The 18,582-nt window shown below is 51.4% G+C and overlaps 3 protein-coding genes across 6 annotated transcripts in view; 2 read left to right on the forward strand and 1 right to left on the reverse strand.

Annotated features, from left to right (window-relative positions):
* The window catches only part of LOC111141705 (copine 1), a 35,214-nt gene extending 33,873 nt beyond the window's left edge, over window positions 1-1,341 (forward strand). For all 3 annotated transcript variants that reach the window (XM_022494478.1, XM_022494479.1, XM_022494477.1), the window contains exons 14-16: window positions 286-419; window positions 569-805; window positions 1,005-1,341. In XM_022494478.1, the coding sequence (XP_022350186.1) occupies window positions 286-419; window positions 569-805; window positions 1,005-1,145 (512 nt within the window). In that variant the 3' untranslated portion in view covers window positions 1,146-1,341. The remainder of the gene's footprint in view (window positions 1-285; window positions 420-568; window positions 806-1,004) is intronic.
* Window positions 1,342-5,548: 4,207 nt separating this feature from the next.
* On the reverse strand, window positions 5,549-9,867 carry LOC111141810 (sperm associated antigen 4). 2 transcript variants are annotated; one of them, XM_022494637.1, is made up of 12 exons: window positions 9,558-9,867; window positions 8,949-9,053; window positions 8,618-8,684; window positions 8,390-8,451; window positions 8,105-8,148; window positions 7,765-7,790; window positions 7,537-7,645; window positions 7,201-7,276; window positions 6,912-7,027; window positions 6,400-6,567; window positions 5,811-5,900; window positions 5,549-5,698 (listed from the first exon to the last, which is right to left on the reverse strand). In XM_022494637.1, the coding sequence occupies exons 1-12, from the start codon at window positions 9,865-9,867 to the stop codon at window positions 5,549-5,551; spliced, it is 1,323 nt and encodes a 440-aa protein (XP_022350345.1). The 2 variants fall into 2 exon arrangements, with proteins under 2 accessions (XP_022350345.1, XP_022350346.1); XM_022494638.1 differs by having other exon boundaries at window positions 9,577-9,649.
* Window positions 9,868-13,299: 3,432 nt separating this feature from the next.
* The window catches only part of LOC111141682 (fer-1-like protein 4), a 45,303-nt gene continuing 40,020 nt past the window's right edge, over window positions 13,300-18,582 (forward strand). Inside the window, 13 exon segments of the mRNA XM_022494435.1 lie at window positions 13,300-13,378; window positions 13,642-13,697; window positions 14,083-14,171; window positions 14,286-14,385; window positions 15,758-15,849; window positions 16,045-16,086; window positions 16,388-16,543; window positions 17,076-17,136; window positions 17,259-17,390; window positions 17,637-17,699; window positions 17,780-17,864; window positions 18,103-18,262; window positions 18,381-18,564. Coding sequence (XP_022350143.1) covers window positions 13,300-13,378; window positions 13,642-13,697; window positions 14,083-14,171; window positions 14,286-14,385; window positions 15,758-15,849; window positions 16,045-16,086; window positions 16,388-16,543; window positions 17,076-17,136; window positions 17,259-17,390; window positions 17,637-17,699; window positions 17,780-17,864; window positions 18,103-18,262; window positions 18,381-18,564 — 1,299 coding nt within the window.

Below are 18,582 nucleotides of genomic sequence, written 5' to 3' on the forward strand. Positions count from 1 at the left end.
GCCACCCAGGCGCCTCTATAATTAATTTTATTAAGCAGGTTATAATCTGATGCTTAACCATCTTAGATTTTTCAGGGGACCCCCTTAATCAGATTTAAGTCAAGTTGTGATTTAGGGAAAGTACCCTTCTCTCTGGTCTTAATTCTCCTATCATTAGGATAAAGTTTAGTACCTTGGGTTTATAGGGGTGATTGAATGAAATGCACTCAAGTTCCCAGATCTGCTTGGCCAGGATGGTGATGTCAGGATTGGTGTTTTACAGTATCTTTTGCCCTCCTTTTCTAGGCATCCAGGGCATTGTGGATGCTTACCGCCAAGCCCTGCCCCAAGTTCGCCTCTATGGCCCCACCAACTTTGCGCCCATCATCAACCATGTGGCTAGGTTGGCAACCCAGGCGGCACATCAAAGGACTGCCTCGGTGAGGATCATTGGAGGTAGTGGTGGTGGGCAGTCTTCGTCAAGGGTTCCCTTCAGGGATATGTAACAATAGTCTTCTTACCAGTTTGGGAATGTGTGGCTGGGGTGTTTAGGTGGTCTGCCTCAGTTTGTGAATGGACTTATCCCCAGCAATACTTCGTGCTGTTGCTGCTGACTGACGGTGCTGTGACAGATGTGGAGGCTACACGTGAGGCTGTGGTGCATGCCTCCCACCTGCCCATGTCAGTGATCATTGTGGGTGTGGGTGGTGCTGACTTCGAGGCCATGGAGCAGCTGGATGCTGATGGTGGACCCCTGCGTGCACGCTCTGGGGAGGCAGCTGCCCGTGACATAGTGCAGTTTGTGCCCTACCGCCGCTTCCAGAATGTGAGTGGGGACAAGCCTGGAGGCAGACCAGATCTGGGAGTTTATCCTTCCACCTCTCTGAGTGGGGATTCTCACCCTTCCATTGGGGCAGGGTTGGGTGTTGGGGTTTATATTCTTTGTATCCTTTTTTGGGTATGAAATGTAGACTTTGGGAAGCTGTTATGGGTCATCACTGACCTTGCCCTTTTTCTCCTGGCAGGCCCCTCGGGAGACACTGGCACAGACTGTGCTTGCAGAAGTACCCACGCAACTCGTCTCCTACTTCAAGGCCCAAGGTTGGGCCCCATTCAAGCCACTTCCACCCCCAGCCAAGAGCCCTGCACATACTCCTCAGGCTTAGATTCCCTCAGAGGGTGGGCTATGGCTGGTCCTCAGCCTTGTGTCCCCAAGGTCTCTGTGGGCATGGTTCAACCCTACACACATTCCCCAGTGCTGCACTTTACATTTTATACTTTTATATTTGCTCCTGCTGTTGCTCTTGATCCCTCCTGCTTGCACCTGGAGTCCTTCATTTAATAAAGATCAATGAAGACCAACTGCTTTGCCACCACTCTCTTTTTGAGTGGGACTGAAAAAGTCCCACTTTTGACTTTTAGCCATGTTTATTTTTCCTGAGCCTCGGTTTATCCCATTAGAGGTCGTTGAGTGAAGGATACCTCTGACATCATAGGCCTAGGCAAAGAAATTCGGTATTCCAGGCCAGAAGTCTAGAAACGCTTCTGTTTTTAAAATACAAGGATCAAATGTGAGCCAAACAGCCAGCCTGCCCTGCCTTAGGACAAGGCTGAGCTGGGAACACAGATAAGGTGGAACATGCTAGGCGAGGGATGAGTTTAAGGACTATGCTAGTCTTCTGGAGGAGGGAGAAGTGGTGTGTTTTGTTTTTTTTTTTTTTTTAAGATTTTATTTATTTATTTGACAGAGATCACAAGTAGGCAGAGAGGCAGGCACAGAGAGAGGGGGAAGCAGGCTCCCTGCTGAGCAGAGAGCCCGATGCGGGGCTCTATCCCAGGACCCTGAGCCCATGACCTGAGCCGAAGGCAGAGGCTTAACCCACTGAGCCACCCAAGCGCCCCTAGAATCCTGAATCTTTTTAACAGCTAATTTTTTTTACTAGAAAATTGATAACGTATTTTCATTATAAAAGAAAATACAGAAAAAAATAAAATAGTATGCCCCATGTGCCAAAAAAATATTTGGGGATATTTTTTAGTCCGTCTTGCAAAACTCTAATCTATACATGTTTTTTATTTTACAAAAATGGGGTCATATTATACATACTATTTTAACGTGCTTTAAAATGCATGTTAGTACAGGGGCGCCTGGGTGGCTCAGTGGGTTAAAGCCTCTGCCTTCGGCTCAGGTCATGATCTCAGGATCCTTGGATGGAGCCCCGCATAGGGCTCTCTGCTCTGCAGGGAGCCTGCTTCCCCTCCTCTCTCTCTCTGCCTGCCTCTCTGCCTACTTGTGATCTGTCTCTCTCTCTCTTTCTCTCTGTCAAATAAATAATAAATAAAATCTTTTTTTTTTTAAAGATTTTATTTATTTATTTGTCAGAGAGAGAGAGAGGGAGAGAGAGCAAGCACAGGCAGACAGAATGGCAGGCAGAGGCAGAGGGAGAAGCAGGCTCCCTGATGAGCAAGGAGCCCGATGTGGGACTCGATCCCAGGACGCTGGGATCATGACCTGAGCCGAAGGCAGCTGCTTAACCAACTGAGCCACCCAGGCGTCCCAATAAATAAAATCTTTAAAAAAAAATAAAATAAAATGCATGTTAGTACAAAATTATTTCAAATATAAATATTTTATAAAATAGATAATTGAGCAGGTGAGGGTTCCTATCTTTCCTAGGTCTGACATTTTTTCTAAGTAGGATATTCTATTACGCATACTCTTTGTACCTTGTTTTTATTTTATTTTGCGTGCCTTACCCATTAGAACTTATTGGTGACCTTATTCTTTTTAATGCATAAATTACTCTGTGTATGAGTATCTTACAGCTTATTTAGCCAGTCATTTATTTATTTATTTATTTTAAAGATTTTATTTATTTGACAGAGAGATCACAAGTAGTCAGAGAGGCAGGCAGAGAAAGGGGGGAAAGCAGGCTCCCTGCTGAGTAGAGAACCCGATACGGAGCTCGATGCCAGGACCCTAGGATCATGCCCAGAACTGAAGGCAGAGGCTTTAACCCACTGAGCCACCCAAGCGCCCCCAGTCTTATTTATTGAGATTTGGGTCCCCTCCAATTTTACAATATTACAAAGTGTTGTAATGAATATTTCTTTACATTTATCTGTGCATTTGCCACAATATTTCTGAAGGAAGTTTCTAGAAGTAGAATGCTAGATCAAAGGATGTGAATATTTAAAATTTTAATAGATAACTGTAAATTGCCTTCTATAACAACATTTTTTTGTATCCCTTTTTCTGTTAATCTGACAAGCAGAAAATATTTTCATTTTTAGCTTGAATTTATTTAATTTTGAAGGCGTGGTACCATTTCATGTATTTGTGAGTTATATTTCTTCTGAATAGTCTATTTATAGGTTTTTTTGGTTGTTTCAGCCTTTATTCTTACACATGTGGAAAATATTTCCTTCCAAGTTATTGCCTTTTCATTTATAGTATCTTGTAATCCATAGAATTTTTTGGAAGTTTATGTACCAGTCTAGCTTGCTTTTTAAGAAATTATCCATATATCATGAATTGCTTTCCATGACATTAAACATTCCCTTAAATATTACCATTTCTTTTGGTCACATTATTTTGGTAGTATAATTTATCATCTTATATGGGATTCCTGGGTGGCTCAGTCAGTTAAGTGTCTGTCTTCAGCTCAGGTCATGATCCCAGGGTCCTGGAATCAAGTCCCACGACGGGCTCCCTGCTCTGCAGGGAGTCTGCTTCTCCCTCTCCCTTCAACCCTTCCCCTGCTCATGTTCTTTCTCTGTCTCTCTCAAATAAATTAATTAATAAAAATTGGTTTATTATCTATTATTTCTGTATTCTCTTTATAGTGTAATGAATATCCTTAAAAGTATTATCTTTGATTATATTGATATATCCTTTGTTTCCATTCTTAGGAATGAAATTACTATGATTAGAGAATAATAAAAAGTTTTGTTTTTTTTTTTAAGATTTTATTTATTTATTTGACAGACAGAGATCACAAGTAGGCAGAGAGTGAGAGGGAGAGAAGCAGGCTCCCTGCTGAGCAGAGAGCCCGATGCAGGGCTCAATCCCAGGACCTGAGCCAAAGGCAGAGGCTTTAACCCACTGAGCCACCCAGGCGCCCCAGAGAATAATAAAAAGTTTTTTATTTATTTATTTGACAGACAGAGATCACAAGTAGGCAGAGAGGCAGGCAGAGAGAGAGAGGAGGAATCAGGCTCCCTGTGAGCCGAGAGCCCGATGTGGGACTCGATCCCAGAACCCTGAGATCATGACCTGAGCGGAAGGCAGAGGCTTAACCCACTGAGCCATCCAGGCTCCCAGAATAATAAAAAGTTTTAAGGCTTTTGGTTCCCATTGTGAAACTGCCCTCCAGAGAACCTATATTAGTTCGTATTTCTAACCTTAGGCTTTGAGAGCATTCAGTACTTATTTATTTTACTTATTTAAAAAAGATTTTATTTATTTCACAGAGAATTTATTTCACAGAGAAGCAGGAGGAACAACAGGCAGAGGGAGAGGGATAAGCAGGAGGGAGATCCCAGGCAGCTGCTCAACCAACTGAACCACCCAGGTGCCCCTCAGTAGAGTAATTTAAATTATGAAAGTAATATCCTGAAAATTTAAACAAATGGATATGTGCTCCACTCTCACATATATGCATGCATTCCACTTCCTAGAGATCTAAGCACTGTTTATAATCTGTATATATATTCTTCCAGTGCATGCATACACTGGGAGGATCTCAACAGGCAAGATGGTGCATGTTCCTTTGCCCAGGCTGGTCCCCCTTTTCTTTTTGCCTACGTAGAACTCCTTAATCTTTGATGCCTGATTCCTCCATCCTTTATTTTTTCAATTCTACTTTGACCCTTAGAGTAAAGAATTCTTGGATCAATAAAGGAATTGTTTCCTGGAGCATCCTCCCTCCCCTGTCAGGCTCCCTGAGGGCAGGGATTGATGAACACTAGACCACTTGTACTGGGCCTTATAGTAAAGACAGCCTGAGATGGGACTACAAGGCCTGTGTCAGTTCTGACTCCGATGCTTCCTAGAGATTCTCAAGTCTCCTTAGTTTTTGAATGTTTAGTTCAAGAAAAGCGGTAGTTAACTTCTCCAACTGTACCTGTGGGAGTTGGGGAGACTGTCCCAGAGTATAGAGGTAGGAATTGAGGTGCACAAATACAGCTTCAGGCTGACTGGCAGCTCTGAGTTAAAGAGGGTGGCCTCTGGAAGAAGGTGGGTTTGGGTTCCACTGTGGCGTTGTTCATTAGCTGTGTGACCTTGAGCAGTTCCTGACCTGAGCGGTTCCCCCTCTGAAGTTACGAGGATTAGCTAATGTGTAGAATGTCCAGAGTACCCTCTCTTGTGCCTGGTAAGCACTCCATAAACATGAGCTGCTATCTTACTGATCTGAATTTCTCCAAATTAAGAAGGTGGATTGGAAAGTAGACCCCCCCCACCGCCATATTTATATGCCAAAGGCAACCAGAGCCCTCCCTACCCCCCTCAGCATGGATCCAGCTGCTTTTAGCACAGACCTGCACTCTACTCCAACAATCAGCATCTTTAATGGGGTTCCCCTGTGGCACTGTCCCCTGCCCCCTCTGAAGTTCGCATGCCATGGGCCCGGACCCGATACAAGCACGTGAAACGGGGATGGCCCCAGTTGCTTAGAATCTGGATCTTCACCTTGGGAAAGGCAGCTGGGGGGTCATTCTGGAGAGACAAATGGTTCATGCCAAAGCCTGCTGTCCCAAGGGCTGCCTTCCTCCCCAGTTTTCCTTTGCTGTCCCGTTCCTTTAGCACCCTTACCCCCAGAGACACACACCTGTAGGTGGAAAGTCTGAATCTCTGATTTCTCCACATCGAAGGTGAATTTCCCCAAGAAAACTTCAGTCTCATCATCAACCTGGAGGCCCTGGTGGGTGAAGAGTGAGTAGAAAAACAGTGAGGCACAGGTGGAAGAGGGAGAAAGCAACTTTATTGAGGACCTACTATGGCATAGTTGTATGCACGCTCTCATTTTTTGGTGTTAGGATAGTATGGTGTGGGACATGGGCTCTAAGAAGTTCGCAGTTTAGTTTGGCCAATTGTTAGCTGTGTGACCTTGGCAAATAACATCCCCTTTCTGAGCATTACTTTCCTCATCAGTGAGGGGGGGGGAGATGAAAATACTTCTTAGGTTGTTGACTGGATGCAAGGAGATGATCCATTTAAAGTGCTTAGCACAGAATAAGTGCTCAATAAAGCCATACCTAATGTTTGGATATGGTTGTAATTACAATCTGTAGGCCTGAGAGATGAGTGGTAATATCTCCATTTTATAGATGAGCAGGCGAAGACTCAGTGACACCAATTTTCATAACTGGTACTTTCTAGGCAAAATCCCCCACCTCCTTAGCCTTAGCCCCACTCACGTAGACTGCGAAGTCTCGAGGAGCGCTATTGGCTCCCCCGGTGTGTGCCACACTGGGTGGTGGATGCTGCAGGGTGACGTCACTCAGTTGCACACGACCCGGTAGCCGGATCACCACCTGGCCCTGGTCGCCCTCAAAAGCCCAGCAATTCCCAGGGAACACATCTGGCTGTAGGCGAGCAGGAAGACCTTCAGAACCCTCAACAGAGCAACTACGGCCCTTCCCCAGCCTGGGCATTGGTTCAGGTAGGGCCAACCCTTAGCCCAACCTCTTCATTGGCCCCACCCAGCCTTCCACCTGGAGCCTGGGTGTTTGTGCTGCCAGATCCTGTTAAGTGCCACAGTCCCGAGGACCACTAGACCCGGCCTTCAGCGGGGCAATCCTCTGCCAGGCAGGACCCCACCTAGCACCATGACCTCAGTTCCATTGGGTCCCACCAATAGGGAGCTGTTGGGTCCTTTCTCCAACATCCCGCCCCTGGTCTGATTCTGGGATCCAGGTTCCAGGCCCACCTCCAGGATAACTGTTGGCGGCCGCGCGTAATTCCAGAAGCTGAAGCGATTCCAGAAGTAGGCAGTGTTTGCATCTTCATAGTCATGTGATGTCTTCTCTAGGTCAATGGAGGCCCCTGGAGCAGGAAGAAGCAATCATTCACAGGCTTCCAGGCCTGACCAACAGCTGGGGCAGGGTCTCTGAGGTCCATCTTTTTGGTCTGGTCATATGTGTAGGTCTGTCTGTGTCAATGTCTCCATCATTTTCTGTGTCTCCGAGTCTCAGTCTTGCAGTGTCTCTGGGTCTTACCCACAGAGCTGAGGGCATAGTCGGGTTTCCTCACAAAGTCTTCATTCAGCCTCTGGAATACAATCTTGGCCACTCTCTGAAAAGAAGGAGGGCAGGTCCTGGAGGGATGGAGCTTGCAGGTGGATTTACAGGGAAGTAGAGTTCCGGGACTAGGTTCTCTGGATTGGATTTTGTGGACCCCGAGAGAGAAATCCCAAGTTGGGGCTCTGGGGTAGGGTTTACTGCTCCAGACCCAAGGAACGGGCTCCTCAAGGGGCTTCCAAGGTGGACCTTGGACTGAGCAGTGTGTGGAGACACGGGCAGCACTTTGGACAGACAGGAGGCTGCAGGCCTCACCTCGCTGTTGGCTGCACGAACGATGGACACCTCCTTGTGTAGTTTATCCAGCTCGGCCTGGAGCTGCTGCAGTTGCTGCCCCTGGGAGCGCACACGCTCGTGGTACTCACTGTAGGCGGGAGGTTGGCACAGCGAGGTTGGCTCCCTGTCCCCCTGGGCACTTCCCCTAAGGTCCTGCACAGAAGTGCCTTTGAGCCCCCTGATTCCCCACCCCAGGTGCCCTTTCACCTTAGAGTCAGCATCTCCTTAGGTTCCTATTGGAGGGAGGGAGGGACAAAATACAACGCTGCTCAGCTCCCACCCACTCTCTTCTCCCACTTCAGCCTGGGAGCAGCCTGACTCAAAGGGCCTACTTTTTGAGGACTGCCTCCCCTTCCCTGACCTGCCAGGACCTCTCAGAGACCCCCAACCTCCTCTGGGCACAATCCTTCAGAGAGATCTGTTTATATCCCTTTGTTAGGATTGGAGCCTCCAGCACTGTCCCCTCCCACTAGCTGAAGGGACTCCACAATTTCCAGGTTCATACCCTGCCAACCACCCACCCTGGGATACAGTTGCCCTGACTCACATTCTCCAAAGGAGGAACCAGGTACAGCAGCCCCCACCAGAGTGCTGGAGAAAGAAGGGTGGTCTCAGGGCAAGCCAAGGGAGAGGGTTTCCTTGGCATAAAGGGGTGGTGAGGAGAGAAAAGGCTTGAGGGGGGCTGCTGGATCTAAGGGGGGCTAGTGGGCTCTGAAGGGGACTGTGAGCAGCTGAAGGCCTTGAGTGGGCTGAGGGATACAGAAGAAAATGTGCCGGGTTTGGCTGCAAAGCATCCAGGGCTGGGGCCCCAGGGGATTCACCACCCCCTTACCTGCCAGAAAGAGGCTCAGCAGTGACACAGCTGTGAGCAGGAACCGGATGGAACAGACCTCCCTGAAGAACCGGAGGGAGACTGAGGCCCGGACCCTAATGCGCCCCGCAGCCCCACGCCAGGTCCTAAACCCAGCTTCTGCTGACAGGACCCAACCAGGTCTGATTGAGACAGGCTCAAGCCTCCGCGGGTCCGGCCCTGCTCCCCGCCCCATTCCCTCCCTCTGACCTGTATACAAGGACCAGCGCGTCTCCTGCCAGGGACAGCAACACGCTCAGCACCTGCAACAGCAGGCCTGGAGAGAAGAGTTGGGGCAGAGATGAAGAAGGGCTCAGATAGGTTCAGGAGGGTCTTGGGAAGAGAAGGGTGGGCTAGGAGAATTAGATGAGGGCAAGGAGAACGAGTTCAGGCTCAGAGAAAGTGGCTCGGGCTCAGGGAAGGGGCTGGAGCCTGACATGGGCGCGGGGCTCAGAACGAGCAGGTCTCTCAGAAATGAGGACTGGAGTTCAGAGAGGGGAGCCAGAGGGTCAAAGGGGCTCCGGGCTGGCGTGGCCCGTACTCAAGAAGTTCTTGGACACGCGCGGTGGAGGCATCTCCTGTCTCAGATCCAGGGTCGAGAGAAGGTCGAGCTGCTCCTCAGAGGCTACGGGAGATCCAGCCGGTTCTGCGGAAGCCCAGGGGCGCCATTGGGGCCTTGCGCAAGGCAGGTTCATTCTTTCCCCGGGACCGGGCCGCAGATTTCCCAGCCCAGAAGCGGGGCAGCCTCCACGGGCACTGGTCCCACCGCATCCCCACCCTAGGTCTCTCTGCACTCTGAGGCCCCGCCCCTCAAGGATGCTCAGTCAAGATGTTGGTAACTCGGCGGAACGGAGGCCCCGCCCTCAGACGAGTCTTGGTGCCGCCTTATTTATAGTAGCTACTTATGCAAACACCGAGACCGCGCCTCCTCAGTGGTGTCCAATTACGGGGTATCCCCGCCCCTTCCCAGGACCGTCCATCACACCAAGGTCCCGCCCCCTAGGGAATCGTATTTGACACCTCCCTCTTCGCCCTACAGGCCCCGCCCCTTAGGTGGTAGCCCCCTAGATTTTATCCCGATTCCGTGCAAGCCCCGCCCCCTGGACCCCGCCCCCTCCCTCAGCTCTCCCGGGTTCGACCCCGCCCGCACCCGAGGCCCCGCCCCTCACGGTTGCCGCGCCACAGGCGGTCTGCCCATTGTGGCTCCGAGGCGCAGGCTTCTGCCGAGAGCTTCCAGCCCATGTGGTTCCTCCGGGCACTCCTGCGCTCAAGGCGGGCTCACCGCAGCTCGAGCCCCGGGCTCTTCTGCCCTCAGGCTCCCCGGGGCCCGGCCCAGCTGACCGTTGCCGGCTGCTGTCCCCCGAGGTGACGCTCACTGAGCTGTTGCTGTTGTCGCTGTAGAAGTTGGATGTGTGCTTGTGAGGGGACTTGGCCGAGCCCGGGCGGGGGCTCCGCCGCATCCTGACCCCGAGGCGCCCTCTCACGGACGCCAAAGTCGCCGCCGCAGCCGCCAAGGCCCTCGGCTCTCCCTCAACCGATGTGCGCCGCCGGGACCCCACAGACCCTGTGTGCGGCCGACGGGCCCCCCCAGCCAGATTCAACCCTCTCCTTCGTAGCTGAGCCCGGCTGCTGACGTCATAAAGGAGCCTATAGTCTCTACGGAACTCCCTGAGAGTGCGTCACAGAACTAGTCGTGACAGCCCTGGGAGCCATGGCAGTCTCTTGTTCTTTCCCATGTTAAAGCAAACGATGACATCACATCACTTCCCAGAACGCCCTATCTTATGCACTTGTTTTAAAAGATTATTTAGCCCCCTTCCTGCTTAGTTTTTCTCCTCAGCTCATGTCACCTATATGCTGTATATTTTACTTACATATTTCTTCATTGCCTGTCACACCCACTAGAACGTAAACTTTATGAAGGCAGGGATTTTTGTCCTGTTCACTAGTGTATCCTTCAAGACCTAGATAGGTCTAATGAATGAATACTAAGAAGGGGTAGAGTGGGGAGGCACCTGGGCGGCTCAGTCGGTTAGGCTTTTGCCTTCCGCACAGCTCATGATTCTGGGGTTCTGGGATGGAGCCTCGCATCCGGCTCCTTGCTCAGCAGGGAGCATCCTTCTCCCTCTGCCTCGCTCTGCTGCTCCCCCTGCTTGTGACCTCCTTCTCTCTGTCTCTCTGTCAAATGAATAAATGAAATCTTAAAAAAAAAAAAAAGAAGAAGAAGAAGGGGAAGGGAGTCACCCAGGGCAGTTCTAAATAAACACTTAGTTTCTTTTGATCAGCAAACCCTTCAGGCCCGTCCTCTCTTCCTAGTCCTCAGGCCAGAGAACTCAGACCTCAGGATCTATGCTTCCCTCTCCCAGACCCATGTTCACCAGGAGTCCATGGGGTGAGAATTCAGCACCCATCAACCACCATACCCACACTCCGACCATCTTGCGATACCAAAATTGGAATGAGGAATTGCAGATGGTCACAGCCAAGAAACCATTTATCCTGCTGTGCAATAGAATAGAAATTCAGGTTCCCAGGTACATTGTGAGATTCTACTTGAGCATTTCTTGAGTGGGTGCAGGAATGTGCATTTTTAACAACCGTATGTGTGATCCTGATTAAGAATCACACTTTGAAAAGCAATGCAGTGCATTCTATACACATTACACAACTAGGCAAATAGGTCCAGAAAGGGGAAAGGAGTTTCTAGAGTCCACACATTTTATGATAGAGATTAGATTTCCAAAATCCTGCCCTGGAGCCCAGTACTTTCTGCCACATCCCATTTTCTTTGGAATGTTAGGAAGAGAAAGTGGCAGTTCTTAGAGGGGATGAGGGGGAGTGAAAACTTGCCAGGCTGTGTTCCTGCCCAGAAGGGGATGTGCCTGGGATGCCTGGGTGGCTCATTTCATTGAGCACATCCACCTTTGGCTCTGGTGGCAATCCCAGTATCCTGGAAGTGAGCCCCGCATGGAGCTCCCTGAGCCAGGAGTCTCCTTCTTCCTCCCCCTGCTCTTGTGGTCTTGCTTGCTCTCTCTCTCTCTCTCTCTCTCTCTCCCCCTATCAAATAAGTAAAACTAAAAGAAGAAGAAGAAGGAAGAGGAGGAGGAGAAGGAGGAGGACAAGGAGGAGGAGAGGGAGAGGAGGAAAGGAAATGCCCACATTAGTTTCCAGAAGGGTGGCATGAATACCCTGCTTGATTAGATGCCACAGAGATCGAGGTGAAAGGAGGGAAAGGTCAAGGCACTGCGAGCTAAGAATTCTGGTCCCCTCTCTGACCTCCTTTGGATCCCACTGCCCCTGTCAACTGGGGAGGTGAAGCCTTCCCCCAGTAACTGGGGCCTTAAGGTCTAACCTGGACCTTACTTAAAAATGGGACAACCCATGCCTGATTGTCTTGTGTTCTGTAGACCTCAAAGCTTGCTTGGGCAGGTAACACCTGGGAAACAGATCAGGGCTTTCTAACCCCTCTATTAAGTTGGAGAAGCTGAAGCACAAGGAGGGACTGACTAAGTCTGACTCAAGGCCACACAGCAAGACCCAGCTCCTCTGAAGGTCTAATCTTATCTCTGCTGCTGCCTGATACATTCCTTGGACAGAAGCCAAAATGACAAATTGCCAGTTCCAGAACCCACCCAGCATTCCTTTCCACTGCCTGGATGTCTTTCTCTGCTCAAACCCTGTCCTGGAAGCCCATTTTATTTTACTTATTTATTTTTTTAAGTAGGCTCCATGCCCAATGTGGGCCTTAAACTCATGACCTTGAGGTCAAGAATCACATGCTCTACAGACTGAGGCAGGCAGGTGCCCCCTCAAAAGGCCATCTTAAACACTGTCTTCTCAGGGTAAGCGCCTCTGGCCACCCTCCTCTTGAGTTCCTCAGTCCTGACCCTTTCCTGCTCTGATGGGCAATGCAGTTACTTTGTTTGGTGTTGGAATCTGTGATGCAACTAAGCTACTGGAAGACAGAGAATGTGTGTGGGTCCCCTCTGTGGCTACACCCTTCCCCAACGTGGCTGCATAGCACAAGTCTTGCCTATAGCAGGTGTCTTTAAACAGAATGGTGAAATGCATAGTCAGGATAAGGCACTCCACACCTAGTTACATTCACACCTGGGTGCAGGCTACCATATACATTCATTCCTTCATTCAGTAAAAGTACTGCACATCTGTTTAATGGTCACTAACCTAAGTGAGGAGCTCTATGTCCAGAAAATGCACAATTGTTCAATATTTTATAGACAATTTCAAGAACTTTCAGATCCCCTGGAGCTTCTCTATGGTCCCATTAGTAAGACCCCAAGTCCCCAAGTTAAAGACCTCTGGCTCCTGGGTAAGAAGTGTTCTGAACACTTGCTGTGTGTAAGCTAGGGACATACGTTCAACCACTCATTAATTCCAATGTGTTGAGCACCCGCAGCACTAATGCTGGGGGCCAGGGGATTCATTTATTAATCCATCCATTTATTTAGTCAGTTTTTTGAGGGTCTACCATGTACTAGACCCTCAGTGGGGCACTCAGGACAGAGAAATAAATAAGAAGCATCATGAGACCTGTGCTCTGAGGCCTCATTGGCTAGTGGGGACAGAGTAGGGTCCTGTCTCTCCCCTTGACTCCATCTCCACCTTATTCCAGCTCCCACTTCCCAAGAATGCATGCAGGATGGAGGTAAAGCTGGTGCAGGCAGGGAGGCCTGAGCTGACCACAGGGACCTTACCCCCTTTTCTCAGTCCTTTGGCTCCCTCTCCACCCATGACCCCCAGGCCTTCCTATGTGTTTGACTAAAGGGTAGGGATTGCTGAACCTGCTGGGTGAGTCCAGTTGAGTCAGAGGCAAACGGGGTGAGCGGGCAGGAGGGCAGGTGGGCAGAGGGAGAGCCAGTCGCCCTGGGACAATGGCTCTGACAGTGTGTGTGCAGCGACTAACGGGGCTGCCGGGCACCCATGACCGACAAGTGAGGCTCAGCTTTCGGGGTGAGGCTTTGTAGGGGTGTTCTAAGGATTTTGTAACTGGGGGGCTCCCGTTTCTCCATTCCCTAGGCCCCCAATCCAGTGCCTAGGCATCTCTCCAGCCTGTCTCCTTCCTCCCCAAGCCCAGTTCTCTGCCTCTTCCCTGTCCCTCTTCTACCTTTCTTTAAGGGTGAACCCAGGGGGACTGGACCCTGGTCTGGGCGTGTGTGTGTGTGTGATTTCTTTGTGGGGAAGGGCTGCTAAATGACTATTTCAATTCTGAGCAGGCTTCACCCAAAAAACAAGGAGAATTCGCTGTGGTCAAGAAGCAGATATCAGTGAGGTGAGTGGGTTGGGTCCTGGAGGGGGAGAAGCTGATCTGTGCGCCATCTAAGTACCTCTTTAGATGAGCTGGGGAGCACATTCGTGGGTTTTGGGAGCTGTATTCTCAGGAAGTGGGATCAGTCTCAGACTTGAGAAGCCAGACCCAGTCAGAATCAAGACTGGGGGGATTAGTTCTTGACTGTTAGTTACCCTCCAATCAGCCCTAGTTTAGAGTTAACCCTGTGTTGGGGGAGGAGGGTTTGGTTCCAGGTTTAGGATAAATTAGTCAGAGAGTTAGCTCCAAGTTTGGAGGGTTGGATCCTGTTTTAGGGTTAGGATAGGTTCTGGACTGGTGATCAGGGTCAGCCCAGCGTCATGTATCACAAGATTCCTCCTATCCTCAGCTGTTCCGTTGGCCACACTATGGGGCTCTGCTGGTTGGGGAGTGCCTGTCTGTGCAGGTGGTTAACTGCAGCCGTATGTTCAGCCCCAGGTGAGTAGGCCTGGGGGAGCCAAGGATGCAGGTGGGGCTGGACATGGTGTGGGGCTGGACGTGGTGTGGGGCTATCCTTGTGGGTCATTCTTCTGCTCCCTGCCATACCCACAGGTCTCTCGGGACCCTGGTGATCTCCCTGCAGCAGCTACAGAGTACTGGGCATTTGGTGCTACGGGAGGCCCTAGTGGATGAGAATCTTCGAGTGACCCCCGTGAGTCTCACGAGTCCTCAGCCTGCTATCCCCAAGCCTGAGAGTCCCTCTAGATAGAGAGTTCCATTTTTCTTATTTATTTATTTATTTATTTATTTAACAGACAGAGATCTGGCAGGCTGAGAGGCAGGCAGAGTGGGGGGGAAGCAGGCTTTCTGCTGAGCAGAGAGCCCGATGCGATGCGGGGCTCGATCCTAGGTCCCTGAGATCATGACCTGAGCCGAAGGCAGAGGCTTAACCCACTGAGCCACCCAGGCACCCCAGAGAGTTCCATTTTTCAGAGGGGAAAACCCAGATCCAGACAAGAGTGATAACAAGATCCCCCAGCCACTGCTCCTTTCACTGTGGCCCCTAAATGGGTTAGCCCCTACATGGGCTAAGAGCCGGGCTCAGCGCTGAGGACCAGGGGTGTGGCAATGGGGGAAGAAAAGGGGCTCAGTTCTGCTCCCTCGCCCAGGACCAGACTCAGTTCTTCTGGGAGGCAAAGACGAACCTGGCTGGGTTTTCCTGGTGTTTCATGGAGGGTCATATAACCTGGGAGGCATGGACCTGGGTTCAAATCTCTGATCCACCATTTCCCAGCTGAGAACTTGGACAAGTTATTTAGCTTCACTAAGCTGTTTCCTCATTTACATTATGTGGAGTCATAGGAAATGTTGAACTTCTCAGTCAGTCTGTTGTTTGTTGAGCTCTGATTATAAGCTGTGCCAGGCAATGAGGATTGAGTGGTGAGCACAGCCAGATAAGGATTTGCCCTCTTAGAGTTCCATATCTAAAGAGGGAGGCAAACATTGAACAGATATTCACACGAATAAATGCAAAATTGTCACTGATGGTTGTTATAAAAGAGCTAGGATAGTGTGTAATTTAGGGGTATAGTGTATTTGGGGGTCAACTAAGGTTCCCGAGGAAGTAGTGTTTGAACTTGGAATGGAAGGATGATAGGAGTTAACTAAGTGGGAAGGGAGAATGCTCCAGGCAGAAGAATGGGCAGATGCAAAATCCCAGTGCTCTGAGAGAGCATAAGGCGGGTGCAGGGCAGGAGCAGACCTCCTACGGGACAGGGCTGGAAAGGCTGGCAGGGGCCAGACCATGCAGAGCTGGGAAGGCCACAGTCATGAATTTCCAAGAACAAAGAGAGAATTCTGGAGTCGTGCTTGGCCTCTTCAAGAAAGAGGTAACTTGCACATGCTAAGTTCTTAATAAGTTGTCAATATTATTAATGACCAGAGAGAAACTACAAAGTCATCACAGAAGCAGGCCAGGAGGGTCTCTGGGTACAGGTGGAAAAAAAAAAAGGCATTGTCTTTGGACTTCTCTTAGCCCCAGGCAGTTTGAGGGGCACTGGGGCACACTGTGTGTCTGGTTTCAGATCCAGGTGGAGCTTGACCTGAAATATCGGCCCCCAGAGGGGGCAACTGGAGCCTGGGCAGAGGAAGATTTTGGGGCATCCATCCGGGACAGGTACCCCCGCCCCTCATCTCCTGCCATCTAAGCAAAGCCAGATTGTTCCAGCCCAGCCAGTTCTTGGAAGGGAGAAGTGGGACCTAACTGTTCTCTGGATCTGCTGGATATGGTGACCCTTGGACCTGTGCTGCCCAGCCTGTCGCTCTGTAGTCCCTCACAGTCCCTCACTCCTTTCACTTATCCTCTTTCCAGCTCAGAACTGATCATCCCCAATGTGGGCTTCCAGGAGCTGGAGTAAGTATATGGAGCTGATCTGGCATCACCAAGTCAGTCTTGGGACTAGGAGTCAGTGACCCAGGGTCAGTCCCAGGGTCTTGGGGGGGGGGGAGTCAGTATTTAATTAATTCTAGGGTGAGAAGTCAGTCCTGGAATCAGGAGTCAATTCTGGAATTAGGGGTCCCTGGTTAGGGGTCAGTTCTGGAAATAGTGGGGTCAGTGTAATGGTCAGAGGTCAGTCCTAGGGTCAGGGAAGTCAAGGGGTGCCCAGAGATGGGTGACAGGTCCAGACACATTCCTTGAAGGCCTTTCTTATCAGGCCCCGGGAGGCGCAGCTGGAGCGGCGGGCTGTGGCATTGGGCCACAGGCTAGCTCGAGGCCTAGGTCAGCAGGATGATGAAGATGAGCTGGAGCTGGAGCTGGAGGACGACCCTGATGTGGAGCTTTCAGGGGTCGTGTTCAGCCACCTCAAGAGGTAACTTGTACCCACTGCACACCTGCTCCCACACCTACCAGCGTATCAGCCTCACATGCTTACACATGTAGGCCCGTGCTCCTCTACGCTCACAATCACACAATCCCAAGGTATGGGTGAGGAGTGGATATCCTGGAATCAAGCATCACCTGCTCCTAGACATACACCCTGCCCCACTCACGCACACGGTTACACTGGCACACGTGGAGATGCTGGAGCCCACTTAGGGGATGAAACTTGATGAGGGTAAGGAGTTTTGTCTCTTTTGTTCACTGCAGGGTCCCAGGGCCTAGAATAGGGTTGGCACATAGTGGATATTGAACAAATCTCTGTCGAATGAATGAATGAATGGTTTCAGGGCTCCAGGAATGAGTCAAATTCAGGGTAAATGGTTGAGATGGATGCCAGACAGACTGGAAGCACTCAGAATCCAGAAGTTCAGGGGAGAGGAGGTCTTATCCCTAGCACTGAGCAAGAGTGTAGGTGGTCCAGGAGAGGAAGTGCGTGAGAGCTGACCCTGTCCTTCCCACAGCCGCACTCGGGGCCTGGCTCGAGGGGATCCCTTCCAGGCGTGTGGAGCTCGGGACTTCCAGGTACCTACCGCTCTCCCTCTAGGCCGCAACCCTTGGTGAATACCACCCACTCTGCACACTGGAGGTTTTCCCCCTCCTTTGGCAGGGATGGCTTCCTTTTCTCTTGCTTCTGCCTGCTTCAGGTGGGGGTCACAGTGCTTCAGGCCCAGAAGCTGGTAGGAGTCAACATTAACCCCTATGTGGCCGTGTGTGTTGGGGAGCAGCGCCGAGTGACCGCCACCCAGCGCGGGACTAATTGCCCCTTCTACAATGAGGTGCGTGCAACCAAGGAAGAGTGGGGCCTGAGAGGGACCCAGGATTTACCCAGTCGGCGGAGGGGGCGTGGGCTAGGTGGAATCCAGCTAGTGCCTTTGGTAAAGAGGGGCTCTGTGAGGGAGGGGGTGCCAAGAGGCACCAGGACAGGGAGGAGGGCGTTCTCTTTGCAAGAGGCAGGGGCCAGGGGGCATGAGCCCTTCACATATACTTTCTCTCACCTCTCTTGTTACCCCACTTCAACCTAGTACTTCTTGTTCGAATTTCATGAGACCCGGCTTCACCTCCAAGACTTGCTGCTGGAGATCACGGTGAGGCGGCTAGGGATGAGAGGTATCCTCTAGAGAAAGGTGGATGACGAAGTTCCAGAACTAACCCCAACTTCCCCCAGGCTTTCCATTCGCAGACCCTCCCCTTTATGGCCTCCCGGATAGGCACCTTCAGGATGGATTTGGGCATTATCTTCGACCAGCCAGGTACCGAACCCTCCCCTCCTTTAGACTCATCTGCACCGACCGGGGAAATTGACCCTTTGGGCACTGATCCCTAGATACTAACTTCGGAGACAGAAGCCTTTTCAGAAGGCTGACCTCCAGGCACTCCCGCTCCTCCTCCCTACCGAGTCGGACACGAACCCCGGTCAGCGCAGCCCCACGACCGCCCCGTGCAGCCTGCGAGTGTCCCCTGAACTGTGGCTCTCCCCTCCGCCCCCAGATGGCCACTTTTACCAGAAATGGGCTCCGCTGCACGATCCCCGCGACACCCGCGCCGGGACCAAAGGCTTCGTCAAGGTCACTTTGTCCGTGCGGGCGCGCGGGGACCTGCCCCCTCCGCTGCCAGCCCCGGGCCGGGAGCACAGTTCAGACATCGAGAAGTGAGCCGGGGTGAGGGCGGGTGGGGGGGGCGAGGTGGGGGGGGCGTGGCCTCCGGGAGGCGGAGAAGGGGAGGGGCCGAGACAGCGGCATCCTCCGACCTCAGCGCGCCTTCCTTAGGAACCTGCTCCTGCCGCGCCGGGTGCCCGCCCAGAGGCCGTGGGCGCGGCTGCGCGTGCGCGTGTACCGCGCGGAGGGGCTGCAGGCGCTGCGCCCGGGGCTGCTGGGGAGTCTGGCCCGCGCCCTGCAGGAGCAGCGCGTCTTCATGGACCCCTACGTGCGCGTGTCTTTCCTGGGGCAGCAGGTTAGTCCCTCCCGTCCC

Source organism: Enhydra lutris, unplaced genomic scaffold (genome assembly GCF_002288905.1).
Source record: "Enhydra lutris kenyoni isolate GAN:26980312 unplaced genomic scaffold, ASM228890v2 scaffoldscaffold6, whole genome shotgun sequence".
NCBI classification, from domain to species: domain Eukaryota; kingdom Metazoa; phylum Chordata; class Mammalia; order Carnivora; family Mustelidae; genus Enhydra; species Enhydra lutris.

What these genes read in the sequence shown, in the direction of transcription:
- LOC111141810 (XM_022494637.1), bottom strand. Translation starts at nt 9,867, where the DNA reads ATGCGGCGGAGCCCCCGCCCGGGCTCGGCCAAGTCCCCTCACAAGCAC. An exon ending in CGTGAGGGGCGGGGCCTCGG is followed by an intron (nt 9,054 to 9,557) that starts GTGCGGGCGGGG and finishes GGGCTTCCGCAG; the next exon opens with AACCGGCTGGATCTCCCGTA. An exon ending in GCTGAGCCTCTTTCTGGCAG is followed by an intron (nt 8,149 to 8,389) that starts GTAAGGGGGTGG and finishes TTCTTTCTCCAG; the next exon opens with CACTCTGGTGGGGGCTGCTG.